Source organism: Pongo abelii, chromosome 9, assembly GCF_028885655.2.
Source record: "Pongo abelii isolate AG06213 chromosome 9, NHGRI_mPonAbe1-v2.0_pri, whole genome shotgun sequence".
Taxonomy (NCBI): Eukaryota; Metazoa; Chordata; class Mammalia; order Primates; family Hominidae; genus Pongo; species Pongo abelii.
The window spans coordinates 70381956-70396646 of NC_071994.2; the positions used below are offsets into that span (position 1 = coordinate 70381956).

General features: G+C 36.1%; 2 protein-coding genes and 1 long non-coding RNA gene across 6 annotated transcripts in view; 1 reads left to right on the forward strand and 2 right to left on the reverse strand.

Moving 5' to 3' along the window:
* NLRP14 (NLR family pyrin domain containing 14) overlaps positions 1-14691 on the reverse strand; it is a 107057-nt gene that overhangs the window by 77144 nt on the left and 15222 nt on the right. The window lies entirely within an intron of this gene.
* On the forward strand, positions 2646-9447 carry LOC129048702 (uncharacterized). The gene is made up of 3 exons (XR_008511261.1): positions 2646-5695; positions 6420-6517; positions 9404-9447. It is a non-coding gene; the product is annotated as an uncharacterized LOC129048702 (long non-coding RNA).
* Positions 8488-14691, reverse strand: part of ZNF215 (zinc finger protein 215) — a 51121-nt gene continuing 44917 nt past the window's right edge. For 3 of the 4 annotated variants that reach the window (XM_063727839.1, XM_063727840.1, XM_054523578.2), the window contains one exon: positions 12698-13167. In XM_063727839.1, the coding sequence (XP_063583909.1) occupies positions 13058-13167 (110 nt within the window). In that variant the 3' untranslated portion in view covers positions 12698-13057. Of the gene's footprint in view, positions 9120-12697; positions 13168-14691 lie in introns of those variants that run through there. The other variant, XM_024254375.3, reaches the window with a different exon arrangement.

Consider the following 14691-nt stretch of genomic DNA (forward strand, 5'->3'; position numbering starts at 1 on the left):
TTACAAACCTAAAATTACAACTTAATAAAACTAAAAAAAGTGCATATACCTTTCAAAATGGAAGAAGATAAAAGCAAAAATTATTCAGTCTCTATAGCAATGACTACCAAAAAAATCCCCAAGAAGTTGGCCTAAAATATTAAAATAAATGGATCAAGATGATTAAAGCCAAATGTATCAAAATATGTTCAATGCTTCATTTTAAAATGTTGAAAACACTGGGTTAAAAATTTCTAATTATGTGCTATAACAGATGAAAATGTGATATTGCTTAAATGTGAGACCAGGTGAAGGTTTATTAGACAAACATAAAGGAGTACCTACAATATGTTTTTAAAGGTGAAAAGTGCACTAATTTAAACTCATTAGGTTAGGCAAAAATACAAAATCATTAGTTTTCTAAATTCTTGCAATATTCAGAAAATGTAATTGTCAAAAAATCTGGTTTTTAATTTACAAAAATGCACAATGAAAATAATAAAAAAAGGGGAAATATAAAAGAGGACTTGACTAGAGGAGTCTTAATTTTCCTTAAGGGAATGTTCCTAATTTATATATTTGTTTCAGATCTCATGAAAATCCCAATGAATTTGAGATAACGATGTTCTAGTCTTTTAAGGAAAATAGACATTGGAGAAGAGCAAAGATAATTATAAGAAAGATTAATGATATTGCCCTAACATATAATAAATTGTATATTGGTATATGAAGTTGTAATAATGGAGAATTTAATTGTATATTGGAAAAAAAAAGTTAGGATTCTAAGTCACTAAATAGCTTAGAAATATACCAGTGTATGGATTATATATGTGTATTTTAACATATAGTGCATATGCTTATAGAGTTCACACATGATAAAGATCTGCGAATAGGAGGAGGATTCAGTAAATTGTGCTGAGATCATTATTTAACTCTTTAATAAAAAAGACTTTCATTTCATGACCTATATCAGAATAAAATATTGATTGAATACAAGTTTTCAAGCTGTGTTCCATGGACCTCCATATGGTTTCATGAAGACTAGTATCTTCAGAAGCAAAAGAACTCCAAGTTTAGCCACATTTTATCTCTTCATATGCAAAAATGACTTTATTTTATTTTTTTAAAGGAGGCTCCACTATAAAATATTTAAAATTCTCTAGAGTGGATTTTTAAACACTCAGAAAAAATACATAATTTGACCACATAAAAATTTTTAAACTGTGGGTGAAAAACATGTAAGTCAGACAAAAATAGGAGAAATATTTGCCATGATTATGACAGTACAAACTCTTTTTAATTAAATGGACACCTAATTTAAAATTTTGATGAAGAACATAAACAGATCAAAGCAATGAAGTATCACTTTTATTAACAAAAATGACAACAGCCATTTTCAGCAAGAGTATGGAGTGATGTATACTTAAGTTGAAAGTAAATTGATAACAACTTTTTGGAAAAACGATTTGGCCAATTCTCAGCCTTAAAATTGCTGTTACTCTTTGCTACAGTAATTCTATAGGAATATGTTCTATGGAAATAGAGTTTCATACTATTAGGGGGCTTGTAAAGAAGAGGGTTATATAACATCACATGGTAGAAGCTCATATGCACATACTCAGATCCCAGGATGTTATCTCACTAAAAGAAGTGAGGGAGCAAGTGAGCCATGGAGCTCTCCATGGAAAAAGAATTCCGTGTAGAGGGTAGAGCAAGTGCAAAGGGTCTGAGGCTAGGAATGGACCTGGAATGTACTGCAGCACTGTAAGGGAGGAGGAAAACGGAGTGAAATTAAAGGTAATAGGGCCTTGTAAGTAATTGTAAAGGCGTTGTCTTTTATTCTAAGTGAAGTAAAAAGCCACTGGAGGGTTTTAAGTGATCTAACAAATTTAAACAGGCTTATTCTGAATGCTGTGTTAAGAACTGACAAAGTAGAGACTAGAGCCAAAGCAGGGATTCCAATTAGGAGGTATTGCAGTTACCCCTAAAAGAGATAAGGTGTTAACATAGTGTTAACAGTGGAGGTGACAGAAATAAATATTGGATATATTTTGACCATGATGAATATATCAAAAGTTAATTTTAAAACTGGACTTTAGGTAGTATTTTAATAGGTAAAAAGGAGGCCAAAATCCTTTACTACTTTACAGACAGGAAGAATTGCTTGTAAAATCTTACAGTTGAACACAGTGTTTTAGGGACAGTGAAATCAGTCTGTCTAGATTAATGTTTCAAGATTAATTAAAACATTAACCTCAAATATCAATGTTGAGATTTAAGCTACTCTTAAGGGACTAGAGGGTTTTGTTTTTTCATGTGGATAATATAAAGTTCAAGTGGTGCCATGGGAATAGTCATGCCCAACTTTGGGGAGTCAGGGTAGGCTTTCCAGAGAGGTTCTCATCTTAGTCCAGAATAAATTGCAATAACCTGAGGGGGTGGACAAGAAAGAGTTAAAAGTGTTTCAAGCAAAGTGGGAAAAATGCAGTTTTATGAATAAATATAGCCTATTGCTTAAGAGCAAGGCTTCCTGAGCTGAGATCAGTTTTTGGGAAGACAAGGTATATTTCTACCTAATGTCAACAAACATAATCATTGGCTCAGTGTGAACTGGGAGTAATACAGACTCTCATCAGCAGTTCTGGTGAGAAAAGTATCAGAGTCAGGCAGATCCTGTCAGAAATTCCTATTACATTGAATGATTAAATCCTAATATCTATTGAATATTAATATGGGGTATGCAGAGGCTGAAAAACTATGATCCAGTCAAAAAGGCAATGCTATGGTGTTTTTCTGTTTCTGTCTAATCAGGCCCTAAAATTTGGAATACAGACCACAATCACTGCACCCATAAGATATCCTTCACTGAACATTAAAATTAATTGTCAGATGAATTAGAACTCTAACATTCTTTAAAATAGTTTCCTGGTGAACAGTGACAGCACAGTGGCTGAAGGATCCAAAAGGCTCACTGGGGTTTTACCCAGAATCTGTCCTTTACTGATGTTATGGGATTGGGATAATCTTTTGACCTCTCTGAGCTTAAGCAGCCTCAGCTATAAAATAAAATGTTGAAATAAGATGAGTCCTAAAGCTACTGCCCAAACAAATTTATCTTTTCTCTAGAATAGTGCCTATTCACATAATAAAGTATTAATTTTCACAGCACACTGATTCTCAGAAGTCTTAAAAGTTTAATGTCATTAAAATTTCACAAGTGCTTTGAGAAAGGTCCCACAAGGCACATTCTATAGTCAAGAGAAATTGTGGCATAGAAAAGTTCATGATTCACCAGAGGGTGAGATTCCTACGAGCTTCTTATCACAACATTTTTGTCAACGGATCAATACATAATTTGCCTTTAATATGCGATATTAGTACTAACGGTATTAATATATCACAATATATAATATATAAAATATATATAAAATAACATTTACTATATTGATTCGTTAATACTGAACTCACAACAGCACTATAATGCCTGAAGGAAGCTTCTCTTTCACATGTATTTTTTCCTAAGGTACATCACAGCCCTCTTGTACTTAGGAACACTAGACAGCATCTTAGCACTATACTTGGGACTATTTTAAACAGCAAAAATCAACAAAAAGCACAAAAATGCTAAAACAGCACTAAATATATTGTGAAAAGGATGCTTCTTATGGTAGAAGAGCTAAAACAAGAAGGTATGGCATTGCTTTGTTCAACCTCAGCTGGTCACATGCACCTTGGGCAACTTGAAATTTGCTCTGCTCTGCACATGTGTACAAATGACTGGGGAAAGTGCTACAAGTATTGATTTTGGTTACAAATAAATTGTAGTGAGTAGGTGAATTTACAAATATGAAATCCGTTAGTAATGAGGTTAAACTGTATATAAAATCTAGGCAAGCCAATCAAACATAAAGGCATAAGAAAGAACAAAAAATAGGATAAGGAAGAAAATGTAATCATAGAACACTGCTTATCTCCGTTTAGACAATATGGCATAGTCATAAAAATGTTATCACTGAAAATAAATTAACAAAAAATTGATAGAAACTATATTAGTAGGATCACGGAAGGGTGAGAGGGGGTATAAAAACACCAAATTTCCATCTCCCATAATAGAAAAAAAGCAGAAGGGAGTACCTAAAATTGTCAATCTTACCGCATAAGCATAGTGCAGTATTTAGAAATAGGTAGGTAGATACAAAAAGAATCAGTTCAAAGTGATTCCTCTGAGGATCAGAGGCTAAAATGAAGTAGGAAATAGTGTTGCCAGAAAAAGAGGTCCCAATCCAGACCTTAAGAGAGAACTCTTGGGACTAAGCAGGAAGGAATTCAAGGTGAGTTGCAGAGTACAGTGAGAAGAGAGTTTATTGAAAGCTACCCAGATACAGAGTAGGGTGTCCTCAGAAACGAAATGGAGGAATGTGCCTTCTTTGTTTTAAACTCTTCTTGTATGTAAAAACTATTATGTCTATGTGGGGGTAGGCTGACAGCATGACAAAATTTAGTACTTTGTTGTTTTTAAAAAGTTTTCTTTGGCATTTTGGTGCATAAGTACATCAAAGCATGACTATATCTTAAAAGCATACATTGTTATGTGATACTGGGACATCTGGACATTCTGCCATCATAGGAGTTTATCCTTGCAAGCATTACTAAACTGCTTCCTTAGCCAAAAACATGTTATGACTGTGCATTGTGACTGGCAAGGAATGTGCCTTGCTGGTTTTAAGATGGAGTTCATTTAAAAATAGTATTACCGTAGCTCTCCTATGCTCCTGTTTACTTAACAATAATGTGACTAGCCAGAACCTTAACCTGGGTCAGATGTCCCAGAATGAAAGCATACATAGCTGGATGACTAGTTCAGACCTCAGAGCTGGTACATGTTAGAAATGTGTTCATTGTAGAAGCTGAAAGAAAAGTCCCAATGGTTGATTCTATGGGCCCCTTGGTGAGGAACAGCTTTCTCACAGCATGTGATATAATTCTGTGGCACAGCACGATCTGTCAGTCCTGTCCTCGAAATCTAATATAGCTGAGTATTTTTCCCGCTGAGGACAATTTACACATTTTATTTACACTTTACTGTTAGTGTAAAAAGGTTGATTTAAGACAAAGTTGATATCCTGTCATATTATTTATAGCATGTTTATCCTATTGATGGTTGCGGAAGCATCACAGATTCTTTGGCCATTATTAGCAGTCTTCACTCTTGAAATACAACTTTGACAATATATTAATTATGCCACTTTGCTAACACTGATGTTTTAGTTATCTATTGCCATTTTACCTAACAACAACCATTTTATTTGCTCACAATTGTGAAATCTGGGCTAGGCTGAGCTGAGCTGCTTGGTTCTGCTCGTCTTGCCGTGTGCATTCCTGTGATTGCATTAAGGAACAAGCTGGGCTGTGCTTTTTCTCTCTGCATGTAGTTTCAGGACTTCTCCCTCTTCACATAGTTTCTACATGGCATTTCCAGCAGAATTCCTGGATTCTTCCTGGGTTGCTCAGGGATCCTAAGAGCTCAAGAGCAGAAACTTCCAGCCCTTCATGAAATTTCGGTGCAAACTATCACTTCTGCCATATTCTATTAGGGAAAAAGAGTCACAGGACCACCCTAGATTCACAGGAAGGGGACTACACAACGTTATGAACACCAAGAGGCGGTTCATGGGGAGATGCCAGTAGAGCCAGTGGCGTTCTGACAAATTGACAGGTAACTAGTTGTAGTAATAATAAGCTTGCTCTGGCTAACCAGTCAATCTAAGAGAGTATATTAGAAATTAAAAGTGGTATTAAAATATTACCAAATGAGTTATAATTAATCGTACAGAAAGTCAGAGGCAAAGTAGAATTTGGACACAAAATCATGAAAATATGAGCCATGCAATGAAAATATGAGAATTCTAGAAGTGTAGAAGTCATAAAGATTCTAAAGCATTGTTTAGTTTACTTACAAATGTTGAACTGAGATGAGATACTGACAGCACAAAGGGAAAAAGAAGGCTGAGCCTAAGCTCTTAAGGAGGAAGTAAAAAAGCAGTTGTGGGTGTGTAGGGGTGACTTGGAGTTTGGTGGCAGTAAGTGCAGGAGGCCTGAGGGGCTCTAGGGTAGGGCCCTCATCTACTGTGGTGGGCGGGGGAGCACTGGAGTACCAGCCCTGACGGTGTGTGCTGCCACAGCCCCAGCCCTGCCGCAGGCAGTGTCTTAGTGGAGCCAGAGGCAGGGAGGGTGTCCAGACCTTGGGCCTGTACACTGGCTGGTGCTGGATATCCTGGAGGAAAGCAGGGAGGCTAGGGGAAAGTGGAATCACAGATAACAAGGAGCCATCCATTTCGACCATGAAGAAACGCAGGCAAAGAAATAGTAAGCGGTTGTCCAGAACTCTACCATGATTATTATAAGGTTTGCAACCTGAGACTCTTTGCTCTTTCCTACAGGCCAGGCAGCTTGTCCAGGATTAAAGTCAGGGCATTGATGAAAACAGTTTTCTCACATGATGAGGCTGGAAAGCTTTGAAAAGGAGGATATAATTTTGGTATGTGTTATCAAGTGTGATGCTAACTTGATTTCCTGCCTATGTCTACATATTTTGCCAATTTCCATAATGCCTTCTCCAGTCACTGGTTTGTGATTCTTTTTCATAAACAAGCTCTTATAATTGTTGCTTGATTCTCATTTTTCCTGGTCTGTTGAATTTTTGCAGGAGTGCCACACTAATTTAAATGACTTTGGTTTTATAATGTGAATATATACCTGGTAGGGACAAGTATATTCTCATCACCCTTCTTTTTCAAAGTCCCCTTTGTGTGTGCGTGCACGTGTGTGTGTGTGTGTGTGTGTGTGTGTGTGTGTGTTTGGGGTATCTGGAATTGACTAATTAGAATTAGGTAATATCCACCCAATATATATAAAGACAACAGAAAGACATTCTTAAGAATTTTTGAAAGATCGTATTCCATTGTATAATGAACATTAATTTTCCTTTAAAACATAGATAATACATTTTTCAACATTTTTTTGTGACTTTGCCACTGGAAAGATTTCCCTTCACCATTGTTAAGGCTATCCTTGAGTGGGGCTGAGGTACAGCAGCAGTATGATTTTGGCTCCAACATACTGCTACGAAGAAATCCATGGGCTTGCTGCCTGATACACATGGAGACCAATACTTTGGCACAAGCTTTCAAAAATAGAAAAAGCTTAATTATAAGTTGACCTGCAAGGAGACAGGAGGAAAGGCTCAAATCTGTCTCCCTGAGCCAGGGGCGGGGTTGGGTTTTATAAGCATAGGGCAATGAAGCATGATCTGATTGGATCTTGCAATGAGGTAGTGCTGGGAGGCATTATCTGATTGGATCCTGCCATGGAGGTGATGCCAGAGCTCAATTTGATTCGATCCTGGGTTATGACATGCAGTGTCTGCTTCTTAATTCAGTTTCTGCTGCTAGGTCTGAGCATTAGGTTCTCCCTATGGTTGCAGGCTTGGTTTATCTGGGCATACTCAGGTTACATGACCTGAGGGTCCATGGGAATTGAAAAATAACTCACAACCTTGTTACATAAAAATTGAACCAGATTTGTCTGGTGCGGTTGCAATATTGAGCCAACTCTTCTGTGACCCAGGCCTGTGTTTTCACTTCCTCTGTCAGCTGGTCACAGGAAGCTACTTTTAGGGCCATGGATACAAGTTTAGGAAGAGCCAAGAGTGCAGCAGAGCTAGGGAACATGGGAGTCTGGGCCACCTATTCATGAAATTTTAGCCCTCTGAATCAATCTCAAACATACCATTTCCCTCCTATGATGGACTGCTATAGTACCTATCCAATTTTATAACTTGGTTGATCTGACAATACTCAGTTCATGGGTGGGTGTGGCTATCTAGTCATTTGATGTTCCAGGTAGGTGTTCAGTGTCCACTAGGGCCTAGTAGTATGTCAGAAGCTTCTTTTCAAAGGGTGACTAGTTATCTTCTCCAGAAAGAATGTCCTTGCTCCAGAACCCATGTCTACTTCTTTTATAGGGAGGCGTAAACATGGCTAGAAAGAAGTAGGTTTGGGAAAGTGGGATGTTTGATCAGACTGCTAATGTTTTTTCCCAGAGGTCAATTTTATTCGCTTGGTGCAAAAGTTTTTACCATTACTTTTATCGTAAAAACTGCAATTATTTTTGCACCAACATAATACCTTTTTTTTTTTTGAGACGGATCTCACTCTGTCACCCAGGCTGGAGTGCATTGGCACGATCTGGGCTCACTGCAACCTCTGCCTCCCAGCTTCAAGCAATTCTCCTGCCTCAGCCTCCCGAGTAGTTGGGATTACAGGAACCCGCCACCATGCCTGGCTAATTTTTGTATTTTTAATAGAGATGGGGTTTCACCATGTTGGCCAGGCTGGTCTCAAATTCCTGACCTTGTGTTCTGCCTGCCTCGGCCTCCCAAAGTGCTGGGATTGCAGGCATGAGCGACCACACCCTAGATTCTTAAGAGGATTATAGGATCACATAGCTCAGGTAAAGTTCAAAATTATCAAGATGTTATATTTATTTGGTTATTTTGAGTGTTTTGTAGTGAAAACATCTTTAGCATATCTCATATTCCATTTTACCACAAACCCCAGGAACCCTAATGATTTTGTGTTTGAGTCATCTCTAGTTCAGCTCTGATGGGGAGGCTGAAGAACAAACACAGGCCAATTTAATTCTATCTTGTTTTCTTTCTCTGGGATTCGGTGTGATAGGACACCTAAGTCTTGCCCTCAACAAGTTCACTTTTGAGGGTACAGAGATGGTTGTTGCTACCATTTTGGAGGAGGGCATTGTATGTCAGTTCTGCATATAAGGGCTTGGTTTACCCTCTTGGTGCCTGGATAGAAAGCTGCACAAAAAGGCTTTATTATATGCTGTTCTAAATTAGGAGTTTAGGAGATAATAAAGGGAAAATCAGTTACATTAAAGCCTAGTAAAGGAGGCTGATTACAGAGCCCTTTTCTGATGTTCATCCTACTCTAATCCAGACACAGATGAGAGTGGCTTACTTTACCAAGATGTGATTGATTTCTTTGGTCAAGCTGAGTCTGCCATCCCCATCTTCTCCTGCAGTGCTTAGTGCCCCTCATTCTGCTTCCTTCAGTGTGTTCTCCCTATCGATGTGAGGAAGAAGTCATGGGTATAATTCTCTACAAGGTAATTGAACACATTATGCATTGGTTATGATTATGAATTGCTGTTGCTCCAAATTTTTACTTAACATTTAATCTGACAGGTCACACTACTTCAACATGGTTCTTCCTTCCACAGGACACAGGGATTCAGTCTCCTACAGAATGTTCTTAGATATAGTTAAGTGAGGTTTTAAAAGTGATTAATCTGGAGCTGTAAGGTAAGCTCTGATTATAATTACTTTTCTTTTTTTTTTTTTTTCCAGTTCTTCACTTGCTTAAGAAGAAGAAATGGCCAAATCCCAGGTAAGTCCTTCCTCTCTCCATGCTGAAATGCCATGTAATTTGTCAGAGGTGGGGTTAGTGGGGTGCAATTTGAAAGAAGACATACTGTGATATGTCAAGGTTTATAGCAGAATAACAACTGACTGGTTACTAGAGACTACAATGGATGTTATTACTTTGGTGAGTGCTTTATCATCTACCTGCATCTTTGCATTTTCAGAAACTTGACTGTGACTAGTTTCTTTGAGTTAATAAGCTGCAGGGCAACTGGCTCATTCTAAACAAATTCTTAAGATAACAAAAGATAGATATACATACCAGATGCCTATGTGTGGATTTCTTTTTCTTTTTTCTTTTTTCAACTTTTATCTTACAGTCAGGGGGTACGTGTGCAAGTTTGTTACAAATGTATGTTACATGATGCTGAAGTTTGGAGCACAAATTAATGTGTCATCCAGTTAATGAGTATAGTACCCAAAGGTAGTTTATTTCAACTCTTCCCCACTGCTTTCCTCCCACCTCTTGTATTCCCCAGTGTCTATTTTTCCCATTTTTATGATCATGTGTACCCAATGTTTAGCTCTGTGGTATAAATGAGAACCAGTGGTATTTGGTTTTCTGTTTCTGTGTTATTTTGCTTAGGTAATGGTTTCCAGCTGTATCATGTTGCTGTGAAAGACATAATATCATTCGTTTTTATGGCTTCATAGTATTCCTTGGTATATATGTACCACATTTTCTGTATACAATCCACCATTGATGGTCACCATGTCTTTGCTATTGTGAATAGTTCTGCAATGAACATATGGGTGCATGTGTCTTTTTGGTAAAATGATTTATTTTCTTTTGTGTATGTACCCAGAAGTCGTATTGCTGGGTCAAATGGTAGTTCAACCCTCAATTATTTGAGAAATCTCCAAACTGCTCTCCACGGTTGGCTCAACTAGTTTACATCCCCACAAACAATGTATAAGTATTCGCTTTTCTCTGCAGGGAAACAGAGAAACAGATGCTGCCTCACCAACATCTGTTGTTTTTTGTTTTTTGTTTTTTTTTTGACTTTTTAATAAAAGTCATTTTGACCGGTGTGAGATAGTATCCCAATGGGGTTTTGATTTGCACTTTCCTGTTAGTGATGATGAGCATTTTTTCATATATTTGTTGACTGCTTGTATATCTTCTTTTGAAAAGTGTCTGTTCATGTCCTTTGCTCATTTTTAATGGGGTTTTTGTTTGTTGATTTAAGTTCCTTATAGATTCTGGATATTAGACCTTTGTTGGATGCATAGTTTACAAATACTTTCTACCATTCTCTAGGTTGTCTGTTTACTCCTTTGATGATCTCTCTTGCTGGGCAGAAGCTCTTTAATTAGGTTCCACTTGTCAATTTTTGGTTTTGTTGCAAGACGACTTAGCCATAAATTATTTCCCAAGGCCAATATCAAGAAGGGTATTTCCTAGGTTTTCATCTAGGATTTTTGTAGTTTGAGGCTTTATATTTAAGTCTTTAATACATCTTGAGTTAGTTTTGGTTTATGGTGTTAGGTAGGGGTCTAGTTTCATTTTTTTGCATATGACTACCAGTTATCCCAGCATCATTTATTGAATAGGGAGTTTTTTCACCATTGCTTATTGTTGCTGACTTTGTCAAAGATGGTTGTGGGCATGTGGCTTTATTTCTGGATTCTCTATTCTGTTGTATTGGTCTGTGTGTCTGTTTTTATACCAGAATCATGCATTTTGGTTACTGTAGCATTGTAGTATATAGTTTGAAGTTGGGTAATATGATGCCTCTGGCTTTGTTCTTTTTTACTTATTGCTTTGGATATTCGAGCTCTTTTTTGGTTCCATTAACTTCAGAATAGTTTTTTCTAATTCTGTGAAAAATTATGTTGATAGTTTAATAGGAATAGTGTTGAATTGTGAATTGCTTTGGGCAGTATGGCCATTTAAATGATATTGATTCTTCCAATACATGAGCATGGGACCTTTTTTCTTTTTGTGTCATCTTTGATTTCTTTTAACAGTGTTTTGTAATTCTCCTTGTGGAGATTCTTCACCTCTTTGGCTCTCTGTATTCTTAGGTATTTTATTCTTTTTGAGGCTACTATAAATAGGATTGCATTCTTGATTTGGCTCTCAGCTTAAATGTTATTGGTATATATAAATGCTACTGATTTCTGTACATTGATTTTGTATCCTGAAACTTTGCTGAAATTGTTTATAAGCTCTAGGAGCCTTTTTGCAAAGTCTTTAGTGTTTTCTAAGTATAGAATCATATCATCAGTGAAGATAGATAGCTTGACTTCTTTTCCTATTTGGATGCATTTCTTTCTCTTACCTGATGGCTCCAGCTAGGGCTTCCAGCACTAAGTTGAACAGGAGTGGTGAGCGTGGCCATCTTTGTCTTGTTCTAGTTATCAAGGGGAATGGTTCTAGATTTTGCCTTTTTAGTATAATGTTGGCTGTGGGTTTGTCATAGATGGCTCTTATTGAGGTGTGTTCCTTAGGTATCTATTGTATTGGGCTTTTTATCATGAAGGGACATTCGATGTTATCGAAAGCTTTTTATGTAAATATTGAGATTAGTTTTTTTCCTTTTAATTATGTTTTTGTGATGAATCACATTTATCGACTTGCATTTGTTGAATCAACCTTGCATTCCAGGAATAAAGCCTACTTCATCATGGTGAATTATGTTTTTGATGTGCTGCTGGATTTGGTTTGTTTGTATTTTGTTGAGAATTGGTGTGTCTATGTTCATCAGGGACATTGGTCTGGAGTTTTCTCTTCTCATTGTGTCTTTGCCGGTTTTTGTCTCAGGGTGATGCTGCCTTTAGAGAATGAGTTACAGAGGAGCCCCGCTCCTCAATTTTTTGGAATGGTTTCAGTAGGATTGATGCTATGTCTTCTTTGTACATCTGGTGGAATTCGGCTGTGAATCCATCTGGACCAGTGCAGTTTTTTGGTTGGTAGGGTTTTTATTACTGATTCAATTTTGGAACCTATTACTGGTCTGTTCTCTTTTTAACTATTTTTTACTTCTATAAGAGAAATGTAAGATTGTGAAAACCCAATTTTATCTTACTATCTGGATAAAATGGCTTCTAAAAAGTTAGTTTATGTAATTTTTCCCTCTTTGTGCAGGTAGCAACATACCAATTTATATTTTAGTTTTCAAACTATGGAATCATACCATATACAATAAATTTCACCTTTTTTCCCATAAAAGTAAATCATGGGCAGATTGTCAGTAAATTTAGGTTTATCACATATTTCAATATATGCACAATATGACTTAGTCTTTTACTGATAAATATTTGACCTAATTCCATATTATTACAACCAACGCTGTGACAAATATCTTCATGCATACATTTTTGTGTGCATTTGTGAATTTTTTTTGTAAAAATAAGTTTCTAGAAATAGAATAGCTAAATGAGGGGATTTAAAATGTTAAGGGACAGCTGGGCGCGGTGGCTCACGCCTGTAATCCCAGCACCTTAGGAGGCTGAGGTGGGCGGATCACTTGAGGTCAGGAGTTCAAGACCAGCCTGGCGACCATGGTGAAACGTCATCTCTACTAGAAACACAAAAAATTAGCTAGGCATGGTGGTGGGTGCCTGTAATCCCAGCTACTCAGGAGGCTGAGGCAGGAGAATCACTTGAACCCAGAGGTAGAGGTTGCAGTGAGCCGAGACTGCATCATTACACTCTGGCCTGGGCAACAAAAGGGAAACTCCATCTGAAAAAAAAAAAAAAAATTAAGGGACATTGTCAAATTATCTTCCTGAAATATTTTACCACTTCATACCCCCAAAGATAGCGTTTGAGAGTATGTTAATTTTTATATCCTTTACCAATACTGAGTACTATCATGTTTTAGGCTTTTAGTCTCATAAGAGAAAAAACGCTGTACTGGTGTTAAACTTTATAATTCTTTAAATATTAGATAAGCCTATCACCTTTATATGTATTTATCATTCATTTTTACTTTTTCTGTAGCATTTTGGATTATATTCTTTGCCAGATTTCTACTTGATGCTTTGTCTTTTCCTTATTTTTCCTTATTTTTATCAGCTTTTTATGTTAGAGATATTAGCACTTCATTTGCCATATGTAGTGAAACTATTTCTCCCAGTTTATTTTTGGTTTTATTTGTATTTTCTAATATATAAAAACTTTAACAGGTTTAAAACAATGTCTCTGAGTTTGCTATTTCCACTTCATAATATTTTTAAAAAGATATATCTGTGTTCTAGTTTTTAAAAATTATTTTAGTTCTCATATTTAAAACTTTGATACATTTGGAATTTATATTCTTATAAAAAGTAAACTAAGATCAGTTTAATTTCATTTTTCAAATGACTGGCTGATTTTGATAGATTACTTAATACTCAAGAACAAAAAGGAAAACTGCAACTATTTGTACACTTAGTTTATTAAACTGTTTAATAATTCAAACATTGAAAACTAATTTTTCTAGAGCACTGTCTTATTAAAACTTTGGAGTATTTTAAACGATTGCAACTGAATTTAGTATTGTAGACTTTTGAATCACTTCCAAACCATTAAATATCAAACTGATATTTATGATTACGGAACATTGCTAGTTACACCTAAACTTGTTCTAAAATAACATGTTTAATTCATTTATTATTTTAATTTTTATATAATTTTTGTAGCAAAATAAGCTATATTTTTAATTTTTCTTGGAGTTTTAGTATTATTTTGATTTCTTCCAATGACTGCAGTAATTTTAACAAACACAAAAGGCATACATACATAGCTTCTGGGATTTGTTAACTGATTGTTGACAAAGGAACTTAATGCTTCTTCCAAATTAATATGATCCTGAACCACCAATCATTGGGCTGAACTTCATTTTTAGCGTTTAAATTTTGTTGTGTGTGTGTGTGTGTGCACGCGTGCATGTGTACTTGTTGCTTTTTAATGTTAACAATTGACATAATTTTCTAGGTTATGTTTCAGGAAGTTGGTTGAAAAACAAAGTAAGATAAATAAGCTTTTAAAAAATACATTTTACATCTGTAAGTCTGTCACGTTTATAGCTGTCATGTAGGTTTTATTTTCTTGCCCCCTATCCCCGTCCTCTCAGCAATATATTTTAAAATTATTTTCTTAGTCAATACTTTATAAGTCATTATGTCATTATATTTTGACTTAGTCTGTTAATAACATTTAAAAGCAACAAATTTTTATTAGTATTATAATTAATAGAGCTACCTGTTAGGAGATGAAGAATCAG